This window comes from Bidens hawaiensis, unplaced genomic scaffold (assembly GCF_021521415.1).
Source record: "Bidens hawaiensis isolate Kalapana, Puna unplaced genomic scaffold, B.hawaiensis_p1.1 tig00005897_1, whole genome shotgun sequence".
NCBI classification, from domain to species: domain Eukaryota; kingdom Viridiplantae; phylum Streptophyta; class Magnoliopsida; order Asterales; family Asteraceae; genus Bidens; species Bidens hawaiensis.
In genome coordinates, this window is record NW_027491387.1 from 1,405,224 (window position 1) to 1,424,425 (window position 19,202).

The 19,202-nt window shown below is 37.7% G+C and overlaps 1 protein-coding gene across 1 annotated transcript; it reads left to right on the top strand.

The window, feature by feature from the left end:
• Positions 1-3,870: 3,870 nt before the first annotated feature.
• Positions 3,871-6,007, top strand: LOC143631005 (uncharacterized). Its single transcript, XM_077099873.1, has one exon. It carries the CDS (start codon positions 3,889-3,891, stop codon positions 5,938-5,940), a length of 2,052 nt encoding a protein of 683 aa, XP_076955988.1. The 5' UTR covers positions 3,871-3,888; the 3' UTR covers positions 5,941-6,007.
• The last annotated feature ends 13,195 nt before the right edge of the window (positions 6,008-19,202 follow it).

Below are 19,202 nucleotides of genomic sequence, written 5' to 3' on the forward strand. Positions count from 1 at the left end.
CAAGCGGTTTATAAAAGATGATTTCATAAAAACACACGATTACTTGGAAAAGTTTGTAAACAATAATGAGAAAGCGATTCACTTCAGGTTCATGTGATGTGATGACCGACTAATCACAGATTCATAGGAATTAATTGCGCAGTAATTACTAAACCTATCAGTTGGGTTGTGAGGACAAACGATACCCTAACAGAATTGTTGACACAACTGAACTCCGGTTTACCCAATTACCAGTTTAATGTAAGAAAATCAGTTATAACCAATGACTAACGATTACTGGTTCAATGACATAAGAGCTAACCCTACATGTGATGAACACAACCAGAAAAGTGATGCAAAGTTTGATAATCAAAATCATAAACTGTTTAAACAATCAATTCTAATGTAAAACAAGATTAAAGACATTCAATTAAGTTTATATTCATTCAAAATATAGAATCTGATCAAAGTTAGTGTACACAAAACCCTGGCCTAAAGTGAATACAGTGGTTTAGCCTGACATCGGCATCATGAAGAATTCGCTTATCTGATGAGAGGACAAAAGCATGCAATGAACGGACGAACCAAAGGCTTTGGGATTGTGCAAAATCATCCTAGGGCTTGTACCTGGTTGCTAGAATGAAGGTTATGTCGAATTAGGGGCTCAACATTGATTATATCAAAGTTAGGGTAACTTTTCCCATCAGGAGGATGTTAGCACGACGCTAACATCCAGGGGTGAGCCTTTAGCGCCTCGCTAGAGACTCAGTTATCTGATGATCTTAGAGATACTCTAACATCACCCTCAGGACCCCTTAACGTCGTGCTAAGGGGTATCTAACACACAAACTTTTGTTTTCTTCTTTTATTTTGCATAGAAAAACGTGTCAATCATCATGAGTCTTCTATATCTTCGTTCCAAGCCCGTAATTCATCTTGATAAGCATCCTTAATGTCAAGTATCCTGAAACACATAAACACGCTTGAAGTACCAAAGTTCACATAATATGTAAACTAAAATTAAAAAATAATATAATAATATACACGAATTTTACCCGACCATCACGGAGAAAGAAGATTGGTTGACGATTGTTTAGCATCAATCAAATCAACCAAACTAATGCACACATGAATCTGGTTCACACCGTTAAATCTATTTAAAAAATCTTCAAAATCGGTTTTTATAATCGGACACAAAACCAAGCTCACTTCAATGCTTCTTTTTGCCAACGAAAAACGTGACGGGATCCTTTCCATTTATGCTCTCCAAGCAAACAAGCCAACCTTTTTTGGAACGAAATTGTTCCAATAAAAAACAAACCCACCATCAGCATCATAGCACAGGTAAAAGCCTTCTTTAATCTCAAAACTGAGAATGAACTACCTTCATCTGAACCCCAAATAAGGCGGTCATTTCGGTTGTTTAACGTTACCTCTTTACAATCGATCAACAGTTCTCGTAACTCGTTAAGTTCATTAACCGCCTGTGGAAATCTCACCCATTTCCATCGCCTGAAAATTTCACCCGCATACATTTCAAGCCGATTCGAAACTTTATAATCTTTCATCATTTCTAACTGAAATAGTCGCGGGAAACGGAACTGAAAAGTAACATCTCCACACCACCTTTCAAGCCAAAAAACTTTGTTCGAACACTTTTTTTAAACGACCAATAAAATAATTTTATTACTCTATACTATCAAGTTACTAGTACAACCCGAGTACACGAAATAACCACCAATACATAAGTTTTACCCCATATACAATGATTTCCCCTTTACAACCTTACAACATATGAAGATTAAATTCATGCCACCTCTCCTATGTTATATCTTGCCATTTTGATCGATTTCTCACCCACAAGAAGCCAAGAGCTTTTACAGTATGTTCCAGAGCTTCATTAAATGAGAGAAAGGAAAGGGTTTTGAAGGAAAAAAAAAAGAGATTGGTGTTTCAGAGTTTTTTTATGGAATGAAGGGTTGGAAACGAAAGAAAAGGAATTGATTTATATTGTATTTGTTTTTCCTTCCAAATTGGAAAGATTTGAGGAGAAAAGAAACACAAACATCATACTCATATTTCAATTCCAGTTATACCCTCATCATCATCAACAGACTATGTCTTCAACCCACCTCCAATCATCTTTCTAAACTCATTGCACTCACCGGAAAATCTTCATCTCTATCATCACCTTACTCCGACTAAGCGCCGCCCATTCGATTATCACCTAACATGCCGACCATTCATTCTTCTCTGCGCCATTTAAGTTCTCCCTTAATCAGGTATTCATTAGGTTTAGTTTCAACACTTTGCTTTCCTTTTAATATCCGCAGATCATTTTTTGATCCTTCTTTTGCGGGTCAAAATGTTGTTTTGAAATTATTGCTTGCCAGGTGTTTGTGAAAAAGCCTCAAAGATGTTTTGCAGTATATGGGAAGATTGAGAGCCTATTAGTAAGAGAAGTGTTGTCTAAAGTACATCACAATAACTTGGTAAAGGTAATCTATTGATATGGTTATATAATCAAGTTGATGTTGTCCAGTTTTGTTAAATGGTGAACAATAGATGCACCTGCCACACATACTCATACTAATAAAAACTTTAGCTCAAAGATGAACCAAATATATATCATATGCATAGTTGATGAATTGTATAACACTTTTGACTTCACCTTTTATATGTTATGAAAGACAATTGTCATCTTTTTGGCTTGTTGGATTGTGTTTTTTTATATACATTGACGGGTATAATAGTAAAAATGCAAATTTCTTTTCTTTTCCTTTTATCTTGGGAACACATAAAATGTTTAATTTCCTTTCTTTTCATTAAACTTGGGAACACGAATTAAAAACATACATTTTCCTTTCCTTTTCCTTTCTCTTGTTAAATGAAACTCCAGAACATAGTGTTATCTCACCAAATTGTTCAACAAATATTTACCCGCTTTCTTTGGAATGTCATCAAGTTTTTAGCTTTTCAATATACCAAATCGTTATAGGGTAAATAACATGAAATGCCTTTGCTTTTTCGAAACTTCATGAAATCATGTATTTTTGAATTATATGTATGGTTAACTACTGATCCCGAAAATCCCGATTCTAAAAATTAGAAATATTTGATACTGGTATTAAAATGTTCAGTTCGGTAAATTTGGTACCGATACCGAAGACGTTCATCCTGCCGTTGCAAGATTTAAGCTGTGTTCCTGAGTTTATTTATGAAAAGAAAAGCAAGGAAAAAAAAGTTTTCTCTTCTTATCTTTTATTTTGGTATCACCTCTTTCTTTTCACCTTATTTTCCTTCCATATCTTTCCAATTTGGAAAACACAAATTCTTTTATTTTACTCATCATTTTCGTTTCCCTCCCCTCATTTTCTTTCTTTTAATGAAACTCGGGAACACCTCCTTTAAATTTTCCTTCCTTTTCTTTTCAAACTCGGAACACATCATATTTTTTCCATCGCTCCTTTTTTCCTTCCATTTGCTAAGTTAAATGAAACTCTAGAACAAGTGTTACACCCTGTTCTTGAATTTTTTTTAAAGGACGGAAAGGAAAGGAAAACTAAGGATAGTTAAAAAATAGGTGTTCTTGAGTTTTTTTTAGGATGGAAAGGAAAGGAGTAGGAGGAGTTAGGAGGGATTAAATTAATGTATTTTCTCAATAAGTTATCCTCCAAAAAATGGGATGATTACTAAGGATAACTATTTTTTAACATAGTTATTATTTCATTTCCTCTAATTTTCTTCTACCTCAAGAACACGACTAATTAAAAAAATTTCCTTGTCTTTCTTATCATTCATTCTCCTTTTCGTTTTGTTTCTTTCCTAGGTTAAAAAACTCAAGAACAGTGCGTTAGGGTACAGTCGCTCCTCCGGCCTCAGTTCTTCACCACCAGCTGCAAACATTCCATGATCACAAAACTCCCAAGATTCCAACTCTCAGGTCTAATTTCTTTACCAAATCGCTTCATTTCACACGCTTCTTCACTCTCACATCCCAATTACACCCAATCAGACGATCTCAATTCCTCACAATACCACTCCAAAGTCCAATCTTTATCCCAAAACCTTCATCCTGAAACCCTAATCAGCATCCTATCTTCAACCCACGATTTGGACTCATCTTTACGTTTATTCAAATGGGTTTCACTCCAAACTCAATTCCGTCACACACCCGACACGTATTATCACATAATATTCAAACTAGGGCTAGCCTCAAGAATCGACGAAATGGAAGGGTTTTGCACCGAATTGGTCAAATCTGGATGTGGGTTTCAAGATTCAGAGCAAACCCTGGTAACCCTTGTTGACAATTTCATTGTTCATCGTAAGTTTGATGAAGCTTTAAGGGTTTTTAGTGTCATGTGTTTTAACGGTTACAAGCCGTCGGTTTCGGTGATTAATCGGTTGTTAAATGCTCTTGTGGAGGAAAAGAAGGGGATTAAGTGTGTGTTGTTTGTGTATAAAGAGATGGTGAAGCTGAGAATATGTCCGAATACGGAGACGTTGAATTTGTTGATTCAGGCTTTGTTTGATGCTGACCGGGTTGACTCGGTGGTTGATCAGTGTAGCAGGATGCGTAAGAAGGGGTGTTATGCGAATAGTCGAACGTATAAGATTGTTGTAAGTGGGCTTATTGGTAAGAATGTTACGGATAAAGCTATTGTTGTTTTGAATGAAGTTATTGAAAGTGATTGTGATTTTGATTTGAGATTCTTTTCATGCGTATTGCCTTTGTTGTTTGAGATGAATGAGTGTGAAATAGGGTTGAGATTGTTTGAAAAGATGAGGAGGTTGAATATTGTGCCGGATTTATTGGTTTACGAGGTTTTGATACAGTATTATGCTAGAAACCTCTGTTTGGATAATGTGGCAGGTCTTCTTAATGAGACGATACGTCGTGATTTGAAGGTGTCGAGTCGTGTGTTTTTTGATCTGGTAAACGGGTTTTGTAAGTTAAACAAGTTGCATGAGGCGAAGCGGTTTCTTGAAGAACATCAAGTAACCGATGCTGATTCGTATAATGTTGTTCTTGAAGGCTATTGCCAAGGTGGCGGTTATGCTGATGTCACGCAGTTGTTTCGACAAATGATTGACAAGAGCATAACAAACAGTCTTTCATGGAACATTATAATCAGTTACCTTAGTGAGAATCAAAGATTTGACATAGTTTATAAAGCTCTCACTAGAATGATTGTTTCTGGTTATGTACCTGATTCCATCGCTTACTCTGCTCTTATTATTGCAAAATGCAAGTCGAATGAAGTTAATGATGCGGTCAACTTATTTCATCATGTTCGTGAAGAACAGTTGGTCATAGATTCTTCGTCTTTCAGTATGTTAATCAAGGGATTATGTCTGAACGGGAAAATAAACGAAGTAGTCAACTTGCTGCAATATGGTTCTCATTATGGTTTATCTTGTTCTAGTGAAGATTACAATATTATTATGAAGAGTATGTCTACTTTATCCACAAGCAACAGTCATTTAACCATTGTTGGAAGAATGATTGTAGAAGGTTGCCCTTTAAGTTCAGAAACTTACAACCAAATTATAAAAAGCATGAGTGATCATCAAAGGTCAACCGAATGCGTCTTGTATCTTAATCGGATGGTCAACGAAGGGTTGTTGCCCGATACAGAAATATTACTCATTTCACTTTCTTTTTTAGCACAAAAGTTGAAGCTGCATGCTGTTCTGCCTGCAATACACAAGTTGTTATCTGTTAATGATCATCGCGTGTTGAATCATGCGATTTGTAACGTGCTTATAAACGGACTTTGGAAAGAAGGGTATAAACGAGAAGCCCGTTTGGTATTGGACGTGATATTGGAAAACGGTTGGGTGCCCGATGCTTTAACACATAGGTTGTTGGTTAGTTCTGGTTTTAGTGAAGGTGATGAAGACGACACGCAAGATGAGATAACCAACATACTCTCTGAGGGCTTTGGTGAACCTTAATCGATTTTCGTATACTGTTGTTTTGAGTACATGTTTGCGTATTTATATTTATGATAAATTCATTCAAAAGGTTGATTTGTTTAAGAAAACGGGTCGTATCAGCAGACCCAAAACCTATATATTTGTAACATCCCCAAAATTTCGATCCAAATTTGACAACTTAGGAAAATTGAGGGATCAAAAATAATCTCAAAGACAAGTTATGGGAAAATATTAAATAAGAAACTATAAGAAAAATAAGGAAATAAAAATATTTCCTAAGTTAAGTATTCCTATATGAAGGAAAATAATAAAATTACATCCCACATTGGAAGATATAAGAAAGTGGAAGCATTCTACTAAGGTATAAATAAGGAAGATAGAATCCATCCCACATGAAGGTGGTAAAGAAATAGAAGCTCTTTATAAGAAAGAGATTTTCCATAGTAATATTCTTTTATGAATATCATCAACCAAGTGGTCCTAGAGGAGGGTGCGTAGCAACCGACGCGCACGTGCTCAGGCTCGGGCTCGGGCGAGGACGAGGACGATGGCGATGGCGAAGGCGACGGCGACGGCGACGGCGAAGGGCATTGGGCGCAATGTGGCGCTTTGATGGCGCACTTCGCACGCTCGCATCGCCGCGAGCCTCTTTGAGAGCCGCCTTAGTATTTTTGGACAATGAGAGTTAGACCCAAATATGACAAACTACTAAAGACAAGGGACCAAAACTGAAAAATAATATCCAGAGACACATCGCGCTACGCGATGAGTCTAAGGAGACGGCCATTGCGTACCGCGATGGGCCGTGATGACGCATCACACACGTGTCACACTCTGGTGACACGTGGCAGCAGGGCAGAACACGTGTCAGGCCACGTGGCAATACGTGGCAATACGTGGCGTAACCTCAGAAAAGGGGGCATCGCGATACGCGACGCCGTTGAAGAAGGGGCCTATCGCGTATCACGATGGGACCAGATATTGGCTATAAAAGGGGAGCCTCACGGCTCATTCCCTCACACCCACATTCACTCTCTCTCTAAAATTTCACTCTCTACCTCGGTTTGCGTGACGAACATCCTTCTGCGTGCCACTGACCCGACAAATATCACCTCGTAATCCGTGTAAAATACCCGATGTTTTCCTCGAAGTGAGTGCTACACAAGAAGTAATCCGACATTTCGTCTCGTAGTACGTGCACGACCCGGCGACAAGTGAACATCACCTCGATTTGCGTGCCAAGAAAGGTGGATCAAGAACGCCTCGATAAACGTGCGTATAGAGTAGAAGTGCTGCCCGTATAAACTTAGGAATATCTAACTCCGAATACCCATACGAGGTAAGGGGTTCTGTCTAAGTTATTATTTTATTATTATAAATGGCTTAAGACCATAGTCGAAGTTATAGTCGAACTTTGATTACAATTAAGTAGTATATAACTTTTCTTAAGCAAAAGTTATAGTCAAAATAGTATTTCTTTATGACTAAGAAATATAATACAAGAGGTTATAATTATGAAATTAATGTTTCTTCTTAAAGAAGAAACTCAGTATAGACGTTTCTTCCTAAAGAAGAAACATAGCATATAAATGGTAAATAAAGAAGGGGACTAAAGGTCCAAATGTTTTATATAAACAAATTATTTTATCAAGGTTAAAGCTATACAAAACGGACTAAAGGTCTGAAGCTAGATCGATGATCTAGTTATTTATACAAATGTTATTCTCTTACTATAGGTCCGAGGTAACAAAACAAGAAGAAGAGAACAGAAAACAGGAATCAGTATCAGAAACTGATTATAAACAGAAAAGGTGAATATGCTCTAAACCTTTTATATTGAGTCAAGATTGTTTGCATGGGATTTACGAATCCTTAAAACTTTGTGTACAATAATAAGAAACGAACACTCTGATTAAGAGTATACATGTGTCTGGTTCCAAACATACATGGTGACTCGGCATTTCCCCGAGGCCATGCATATCATCAACATGCCTCTGAAGGTCTACTGGACTGTTTAGAGAAATGATATTGTGTATATAATTAATTGTACATGGTACTTAGGGTAATTTGATCCCAATGTAGTTGGGTGCCTAATGAGTAGTCACAAAGGTATTATTGTTGGTTTCACAAAGATATTGAAAAGATATATTTAGAGTCAGCGTCATTCACCAACTGTGTGCTGACGTATTTTCTAACCATTTAACAGGAAAACAAGAAAGGTTAGAACAGACAAACAAGAAGGAATAGAAGATTGGAGTTGTAGTCATTAGATGCTATCTGATGGCTCAGATATTTTATTTCAAAATATTATAAAGAGTTATGTTTTATAAAGAAATGTATTTGAACTATCAAAACGGGTATTTAAATCCGAGTTTTTAATAAGTTTTCAATATAATAATATTTAACTAAAGACTTCTGCTAAAATGAAACCCGTGACTCTGATGTTTTTACAAAACATGTACCAACTTGTGGTCACACGCCTAGGCCCTAAGTAAGGGTGTGACAATATTTTCGTGTCGGGTTCGAGTCGTGTCAGGATCTGCCGCCCCTACTTTAAAGTGGGAGCGGTAAAGGGACGGGCTGCAATGTTTTGCCGGACATGAAAGGGGATAGTGGTGAGGTGAGCTCATGTTTTCAAGGGTAAGAGAATTGGGCTTTACAAAATACAATTTAAGTTAAATGTAAACATGACTTTAACGGAATTGGGCTTTAAACCCCACTCTACCTACGTGGTACGGTGGGAGTGACGTGACACTTTGACAGAGACTTTCAAATCCATACACAACAAGTAATCAAAAAGTCTTAACATTATATCTTTATCTTGCTAGGCCATCCACCAAGTGTAACCACTTTAACAAAAATAACGGTAACAATTTTGAGCATTCAATCGGTTTTACGATATATTAACGCACCTAAAATCTTTCATACCGGTATGGTTATCTGATATGCCTTGTTTTAGTAGGCTACACTCCAAAGAATTGCAGAGAAGGAAACAAACAATTGGGACAATTTTATGATATTTTTCATTAAACAAAAACTGAATATATACATGCAATGAAACAGAAGGGTGAACACCCACGTTCCTTATTTTAAATGAAACATGCACAACTAACTATTACTCCTAAGACTTAGTTAAACAAAGAGAGAAAATAGGAAAACATGTGATCGTGAAACTTTCAGCTCAATCCAATAATTTGCTAGGCTTCTTTAAGTTTCTCTTGGGCCTGTTGTACTCGTCCAACTTGTCTTGGGCATGTGCGTCTACTGATGGGCCGGTGTGGTCCGTAACATCACCTCCCCCTGGAGAATTTCTATTGTCCTCAATGTCGATGAAGAATGGATAAAGTTGTTTCAGTTGAGCTTCATCTTCCCAGGTTGACTCTTTAAGAGGCAATTTCTCCCATTTAACTAGAAGTTTTGTCGTGTTTTTGTAACATCCAACCCCTCGCACCACCAATATTGTCCGCTCTGCCCATGAAGAGCTCACGGATTTGTTTTTGGTTGCCCAGATGAAGACTTCCCAGGAGGTCACCCATCCTAGTACTACTTCCACCTAAGCACGCTTAACCATGGAGTTTTAATGTGCTCCACAACCAACTAAGCCCAAAACGCGTTGGTGATTGAAGAGACAGGACATTTACTTATGAACCAAGGATGTCTCTTGTCCACGGTCGATGTGGGATTTGCCTAAGAGTGGGACGATGTTATGTGTGCCAAGGGTGTTACAAAGAACCCCCTTTGGACTCATCGTCCTCGATGAGGTGTGTCCCATCATCCTGAATGGCACAAGAGTGGATCTGATACCACCTGTAACATCCGACCCCTCGCACACCAATATTGTCCGCTCTGCCCACGAAGAGCTCACGGAATTGTTTTTGGTTGCCCAGATGGAGACTTCCCAGGAGGTCACCCATCCTAGTACTACTTTCATCTAAGCACGCTTAACCGTGGAGTTTTCATGTGCTCCACAACCAACTAAGCCCAAAACGCGTTGGTGATTGAAGAGAGCAGACAATATTGGTGATGCGAGGGGCCGGATGTTACAGGTGGTATCAGATCCAGGTTACTATCAAGCAAGATTAATAAATGACAATATTTATTTAATTTATTTAAATGAAACAATTACAGTTAAGTACATCAAATATAAAGAAACTACAACAATTATTAATTATTTGTATCCTTAAAGGCATCTCTACGTGATCTCCATCTTGCTAAACAACCAAGCTGATAACCTGCAAATGCGTATAAAATATATTTTTTTGTCAACAACACATGTTGAGTGATTAAAACACCAGTTTCAGACACAACAGTAATAATATCCACAAATTTGAAAATAATAATAATAATAAAAAAATAAACTGATATGATAATTTAATTAAATAGAAAAAAAAATTAAAACTGGAAATAAGATTAAAATAATCGGATTTATAAGAATGACAAGGATTTTAACTTCTCAATCAATATCTGAATTCTCATTAGTTATCACCAAATAAATTCAAATTTTGAGTTAACTTCGATTCGTTTATATATATCACCCCGTCCCCGTAAAACTCCAATTTGTCGCTTCTTTCTGTCACCTTTAATTCGGACTCAGTCACGGACCAACTTATAATCGTTCCCTCTACCTCCGTTCACGATACCACCACCTATTGCTACGTATTTCTTTTATTACTCAAACCGCTGTCGTAAATCGGACCCTAGTGGCTGCCGTTGCACTCATACGCCACTGACATCGTGAGTTCGCCAGTTAGAGATTAGTTCCGGTGTTCATTCAGTGGCGTCTCTATTAAGTAATTCAGTCATCAGGTAATCGTCTGCTCGTTTTCTTTTTGGTTGAAATTATGGTTCCTAAATTCAGATCGATTCGTTTCCGGCAATTAAAGCCAAATATGAAACTTAGTTCATGAAGAAAGTATTATAAAGAATCTGCTCTTTTCTTTGATTTGGCTGTAGAATCTAAAATTTGTATACTAAGATGATAAGCTAAATAATAAATAGATCTGATATATTTTTGTACGTAGCTATTTGTGTGTAAATAATAATAATAATAATAATAATAATAATAATAATAATAATATACTTTTTCACACGTAGTGGTTCAGATGTTCATGCATACAGTTTGAAAATCATGTAACTATTATTTGATGAATTATATGAGGGTTATCTTACTACTTTAATTTCTTTCCAACTATTTAACAAACGAGAATCAGTTTTATAAAAAGGAACATAGGTTAACTATTCATTTTGTCTAAAACAAATAAGCGGGGTTTGAGAATTCTGGACGACAACGAAAAGAGGTGTTCAGATATAAAAGTTTCTGTCGCCGCCGGGAACATCGATCAACTAGAAAACTGGACAACTTAACATCTTATTGAAATTAAAAACTAATAAATGTAGGTGTTAGTACGGCTTAAGGGCTCGATATTTACTTGCTTGCTTATCGACTACTAAGGTACGGATTCTGTTTCTTGTTACTTCATAGTACGGTTTTCGGTTTCGTTCACTCTTAGTATTAATTGTATTTCGTTACTTCGTTTTCGTTTACTTATAGTATAAATTCTAATCCGTTACTTTGTAGTCCGGATTTTCAATATTTCATATTTTAGTACCATCAAGTTGTGTCTATCGATATGATCCGTTTGGTCTTTGGACATTTTATATGTTGTCAACTTTTATATAGTTTTGTTTAACTATTCGTTTTGGTTACTAATTCTTTATTGCATGTTCCGGTTTGAATATGTTTAGTTATATGGTTTTATCTTTTGTACTCTGTTACCCGAGCACACACTTTTCGTGACAGTGTGTTTTAAAAGTTCACGGCGTCTCTAACTAGTACTTTGGTAGTACTTTGGCCGTTTAGGGGCGTATGGATCGATCCTAGTTCAGTTATATGTTACACGTCACACGTTATATGTTACAAGTTATATGTTATATGTTTCTGGCTCTGGGTGTTTCTGTTATAGTTTTGATACGTTTCCGTGCCCGTTTGATTATGTTCTGGCCAAGTGTCGGATCATACATCTGAATTTAATTAAGTATAAGTTTTCGGTAAAAAGGTTGCTTTCGAGTTTGAATTGAAGTCCGTATATTTATTTTTTTACGTATGTCCTTACCTATACTATGCTCTTTCCGTTACTGGGCAATTTTTGGCTCAGCCGTATTTTCTTGTTTGTGTTTGTTTTATTTGTTGACAGGTAACTCGGGAAATCAGGGAAATCAGTGAGGAGAGTAAAATGAAGTTCAAGAATAAAGATTTTATTTATTTTCGTTTATTTCAGCATTTAATAAATAAGACTTAGGATTTCTTTCGGTTTGATTTTAACTCATTGGTTTGGATTCTATTTCTTTCTTTAAAATGGAGTTTGTTTGGTTTATGATATCTGTAATAGTAACACGTTAGCCTGTTCCGGGTTGGGGTGTTACACTGTTCCTGTGAGATAAATAGTTAAACCATAGCACATACACCAACAATCAAACATAAATAAATGGCTAAATCGTTGCCATGCGAATGGGCATTGGTTACCAAAAATGAGGTGTCGGTGAAACCATTGTCAACGCGTCGGACGCCGGACACTACGACGGTCGTATGATCATACTAGACTGAGAATATGTTGGACCTCTCCAAATGCGGTTCAAATAAAGCAAGTAAGCAAATAGCAAGTTAGGCATAAACTTATATACACACAAGGATTAAACAGTTGCGATTTTAAATACTAGATAATAGATAAATATGATACGATACGCATATGTCCCCAAAAAGGTTAAAAATAAGTAAAAAGGGGAGTGATTACTCACCTGATAAGAGGAACAAAATTAGAATGATAATGTGAGTAAGATAAACCCTTCAGGATTCACTGACAAGGAGTCCTATTTAAATATGATACAATATATATTAATCATAAAAGATAGACTTGATTTAATGAATTAAGATTTGGATGAGATTTGAGTTATGTTGTGATTACAATGATTATTGATTGATCGATTAAACCCTACGTTATTATTATTATGAAATCATTGTTATTAATTTTAAATAAATATGATTTAAAATAATTATATGATTATTTAAATAATATCTAATTAAATATAATGCAATTATAGACATGTACATATATAAATATAACAATGAATTATTATTATTATTAAAATATACTTATAATGATATTACTTAAATAAATAGATATCGATAAATTATATAAAGAGATCCAAGATTGAACGCGAATTCGTAAAATAATGATTATTCAAAGTTTATAACTAATGATTACTTATCAATTAATATTGTAAATAATAATTTTTATAAAACAGAATCATTTATAAAAACTTTTATTTATAAGTTGTAATAAATTGTATACTTAAATATTTATATAAAAACAAATACCTTTGGTTTATAAAATACTTGAACTGTATTTTTTTTATTACATTTACGAAGTATATAGTTTTAATTTATACTCTCAACAATTTTTAATAATCATATATATATATATATATATATATATATATATATATATATATTTCCAAACATTGGTTCAACCATATACGTGTGTATATATATACATATATATATACACACGTATATGGTTGAACCAATGTTTGGAAAAGCGACAAGTTAACATGACGGTTTTGTAATAATATTGATTAATTATTGTGTTTAAGTTATTAATAATATGATTTAATTGATTAAGAAAATTAATATAACAACCAAAAAATAATTTTTTCCAAAAAAACAAGATGCAAAATGAACTGGGGGTGACTCGAACCCGCACCCCCAGTCACAACACCTTAACCATGCATACTCTAGCCACTTGGGCTAAAGGGTTAGTTGGTTTGAACACTAACACATTTAATATAACATGCATACTAGACAACCGATTTATACCATGAATCCTAACCAATTCAAATCGCGAAATCCGTTAAAGTTTTGATTAATTACTGTTAGGGTTTTTGATTAGCAGATCAAAACGAACACAATGATATGTTTAATTACCCGATACGATGAGGGATGTATGGTGAACGGCGACCCAAGTGTGACGGCCCAAGCTTGATCAAATAAGCATATTGGCAGACCATGAAAAAAACAATTAAGTATGGGGTTTTGAACTGCGATGATGGTGTGATTATGCATGCTGGTTTAATTGAAAAATAATGCTCTTTATAATGTAAAATCAGAAACGGGTATAGGCGGCCAAGTAAAATAGGAAATACGTATATGTGTGATCGATTTAACGTAATTAAGGGCGTATATAGGCCGCGTTAGGCAAGTTTAGCAAGTCCATGATTTTAATTTCCAAATATATGACCAGAATTGTGCTCAAAGATTGTTAAACGGGTCTCGGTTACTCAATACGGGTTGCGGGTTGTTGGTAAACGGGTCAGGTGGATCAAATCAATAATAATAATAATATATATTTACACTTTAGTCCCTGAAGAATGAAAGTGGGAACATAATGGGGTAATAGTTTTAGTTTGGGTTAAAATTGCCATAATGTGAAAGAGAGATATATTTTAACTAAGTAAATAAAAATTATAATAATTAGTTTACTCGATAAGCGTGATAATTTTATTGATAAAATTCCCGAACGTATAAGCAGGTCGGGTAACGATTATTAAAATAATGATATAAAAATCCGAGTTGTTACAGTTTTCACTATCCTTGCGCGAGTCGAGAACTGCTTCCGGTAGGAGACTGATGTCGGTAGGTTCAAAGTTGTCAAGAGAATCTGAAGTAGGCTTAGCACGTCCGATATATTCTTTCAGTAATGAAACATGAAAAATTGGGTGGATTTTCGAAGTAGCCGGTAACTCCAATCGATACGCAACCTTGCCAATGCGATCTAAAATCTTGTAAGGACTAAAGAAACGCTTGGATATCTTCTGATTTCTGCGTTGCTGAACCGAATGTTGGCGATATTGTTGAAGCTTCAAGTAAAAAAAGTCGCCTATGTTGAACTCCTTCTCCAACTGTTTTTTGTTAGCCTGCTTAGTCATACGAGCCCGAGCTTGTTCTAGTGAAAACTTTAAAGCTGCCAAAAGAACCTGATGATTGTTAAGTGATAAATCAATTGAAGCATTAGAGTTGGATCCCAGAGTGTAGTCATGAATGGTGTTGACGTCCCGACCATAAAGAGCTTTGAATGGGGACATGTTAATGGAGGTATGGTAGGAGGTATTATAGGAAATTCTACCAAAAATAAAAAAACGTTCCCAGGTGGCCGGTTTCTCAAAGACAAAGGCACGAAGGTAGTTTTCCAAACACCTATTCACGACCTCAGTTTGGCCATCGGTTTGGGGGTGGTATGCGCTTGAATGGAGGAGTTCGGTGACCATTTGAGTGAAGAGGGCCTTCCAGAAGTGACTTAAGAATGTCGGGTCGCGATCCGACACAATATTTTTAGGAAGACCGTGCAAACGATAGATATCACGCATGAAAGTGGTGGCAAGAATGATAGCGGTGTAGTGAGCGAGTAACATAATGAAATGAGCGAACTTGGAAAGGCGGTCAAGATAACCCAAATGTTAGACTTACCTTTTGAAATTGGCAATTTGGTGACAAAATCCATAGAGATATCTTGCCAAGTATCAATTGGTGTGGGTAAGGGTTGTAAAAGGACATAAGGCTTGTGGGTCGGAACCTTAATAGCTTGACAGACCTGGCATTCTTTTACAAAGCGAGTCACATCTCTTTTAATGCCCAACCACGTAATGAAAGTGGAGAGCCGTTTGAATATCGCATGGATACCGGAGTGGCCACCAAGAGTGTAGGAATGAAATTCAGCTAATAGGTTTTGACGAAGGGTTGGAATGGGAGGGACCGTGATGCGACCGTTCAAGAACAAGAGACCGTCACGGATTAAATGGTTGGGAAAAGCCTCCGGTTCAGCGGTGACTTGATGAGTCAAATGCTTACCGTTGGTGTGGTTAGCAAAATAGGATCGGATCTCATCTAACCAGAGGGTTGTTGGGTGCGACAAGGCCAACATGGTTGGCAGATCAACTCGACTCAACGCATCAGCCATGATGTTTTCTTTTCCGGGTTTAAACTGAATTTCAAAATCATAACCGATGAGATTTGTAACCCACTTTTGTTGCTCGGGTGTTTGGATCGTTTGGGTGAGTAAATGTTTAAGGCTATGATGATCGGTAAAAATTCGAAATTTTCTATCCAATAGATATTGACGCCACTTGCGTACCGATCGGTAATGGCGTATAACTCTTTGGTGTAGGTTGACTGACCCTGCATGGTAGGACACAATTTCTTTGAGAAGAAAGCAATTGGGCAGTTATTCTGGGAAAGAACAACACCAATTGCTAAGCCTGATGCGTCCGTGGTTAAATCAAAAGGTTGTGAAAAGTTGGGTAAGGCTAGGGTAACAAGCTTCTACATGTGGTTTTTCAAATTAGTGAAGGCAGAGTGGGCCGCGTCCGACCATGAGAAGTTTTTTTGCTTCAAAATGTCGGTTAGGGCGGCTGCAATATGGGCCTAGTTGGGAACGAAGCGACGGTAATATCCCGTAAGACCAAGGAAAGCTCGTAAGGTGGTAAAAGAGTGTGGTGTAGGCCACTGTTGTATTGAATCTATTTTGTCTTGTTCTGGGGAAACATCCAAACTAGAAATTTTGTGGCCTAAAAATGAAATATCCGAAATTGCAAAGGTGCATTTTGATGATTTGGCATAAAACTGATTGGTGGTCAGTGCTTCGAATACGTACCGCAAATGAGCATAATGATCTTCTCGATTGGCACTGTAAATCAAAATATCGTCGATGAAAACTAAGACGAAGTGATGCAAAACGGGCCGAAACAAGTCATTCATGGCAGATTGAAAGGTGGATGGTGCGTTGGAGAGACCGAAGGGCATAACAAGAAATTCGTAATGTCCGTTAGAAGTTCGAAAGGCTGTCTTTGGGATGTCCGGTTCAACGACTCTGATTTGGTGATAGCCCGAACGGAGATCAATTTTAGAAAAGATTGTGGCACCATGTAACTCGTCCAATAACTCGTCAATTGTGGGAATCAGAAAACGGTCACGTATTGTAACCGCATTAAGGGCCCGATAATCCACACAAAATCGCCATGTACCGTCTTTTTTTTAACAAGTAAAATTGGAGACGAAAAGGGACTGTTACTGGGACGAATGACACCATCACGGAGCATGTCGGAGATTAACTGGGTCATTATTTGTTTCTGAAAATGTGGGTATCGATAGGGTCGGACATTAATCGGTTTGGAGTCAGGAAGTAAGGGAATATGGTGATCATGGGGGCGAGACGGGGGAAGGTGTTGAGGTGTGTCATAAAGAGTGGGGAACGACTCAAGCAAGTTAGCCAGTTTCGGGTCATAGGTGGGTTGTGTGGATTGAGTGATGGATGGGGAAGAAGGCATGAATGGATGCAACCGAATCATGTCGAATCATAGAGGACAAGGAGCATGGGGTGGTGGGGTGAGACAACGGTTCACCGCGTAGGGTGGTGGTGGTACCGGTGAAGGTAAATGAGAGCTCAGGGATAGAGAAATCAGCAGTGATTTTTCCTAAACTCCCAAGCCATGTGACACCTAAAACAATATCAGCACCTTGAATTTGGAATAAAAAGAATGGGATATCAAATTGAATGTTATAGAGCTTAACCGGAACGGACGAACAGTGACCTTCAGAATGAATGAGTTGGCCATTGCCAACCATGACCGGAAACGGATTCAAGGGTTGTGTGGAAATATCGAGGCAGGCTGCAATACGAGGTTGCATAATGTTGTGGGTGCTCCCGCAATCAATGAGGACGGTGACAGGTTCCCCCAAAATAAAACCGGTGAGACGTAAGGTCCGTGGTGAAGACAAACCAAAAAAGGCCGCTGGAGACAGTGACATGAATGTGGGGGTGGATGAACCAGGCTGATCAAGAGGAGGATCTTGTTTAGACAAGTCGGCATCGCCGTGATCGACGACTAGAAGGAACCGTGGAGGAGAGCAAGTGTGACCCGGAAAGTAGCGAGCTGGACAACGAAAACACAACCCTTCTTTACGGCGCTGTTGAATTTGCTCCGGAGTGAGTTTATGAAAGGGAGGTGGTTTATTGGGTGTGGGTAGTAAGGGGTTCGTAGTGGCGGATGAAATGGTGACAGGTGTGGAGGGTGATGCAGGGGAAGTTGTGGAAGTGGTGGTTGGCTGGGATGTGAGAGCAGACGTCGAAGAAGATGATTTTGTAAAAGGGAAAGGGTTTAGGTTTTTGTACATGTGCCAGTTTTTCCTCCATTAAACGGGCCAGGCTCGTTGCGTCACGCAAAGTGGTTGGTTTGTGAACCGCCACTTCAGACCTAATATCCGGTTTGAGGCCCGACAAAAAACAATTGAGTCGGTTTTGTGGGGTGAGGCCAGTAATGCGATTACTAAGTCTTTCAAAAGCAAGTAGGTAATCGGGTACGGTGGATGTTTGTTGAAGTTTGTAAAGGGCCGCCTCATGATTCTCATAAGAAGAAGGACCAAAACGAGTTACAATTTGACGTTTGAAATTCGTCCAAGTGCCCAATAGGTCATTCTCTCTCTGGTGTTGATACCAATAAAGAGCGTCACAGGTGCAATGGAAAGCGGACAGGGATACGCATTCGGCTGGAGGAACATTAAAATAGGCAAAGTAATTGTCGGCCTGAAAAATCCAACCGAGGGGGTTGGATCCGTCAAACATGGGAAGGGAAATTTTGGGATGGCTGGGTTGGCGTTGGGGTGGAAGTGGATCAGGTCTATCGAAATGCTCGTTGTTGGTGCGTTCGAAACGGGGTCGGGCCTGGAAATTGTCGTCGGTATTTAGGGAGTCCGACAATCCAGTGAAGTGGGTGGTTTGGGAATCGATCTTTACAGGTAGGTTATTAGTAGCTGTGACAAAGCATTGGTTTGTTGGTGGGATTTTGAAGCTTCAGTGGCAATAGCAATGGGTTGGGCTAGTTGGTCGGCAATAGTAGGAGGCATGGCGGAAGGTGAGACGTGAATGAAAGCACCAAGATGATAGACCTTGTTATAGTAGGCTACACTCCAAAGAATTGCAGAGAAGGAAACAAACAATTGAGACAATTTTATGATATTTTTCATTAAACAAAAACTGAATATATACATGCAATGAAACAGAAGGGTGTACACCCACGCTCCTTATTCAAAATGAAACATGCACCACTAACTAACACTCCTAAGACTTAGTAAAACAAAGAGAGAAAATAGGAAAACATGTGATCGTGAAACTTGCAGCTCAATCCAATAATTAGCTAGGCTTCTTTATGTTTCTCTTGGGCATGTTGTACTC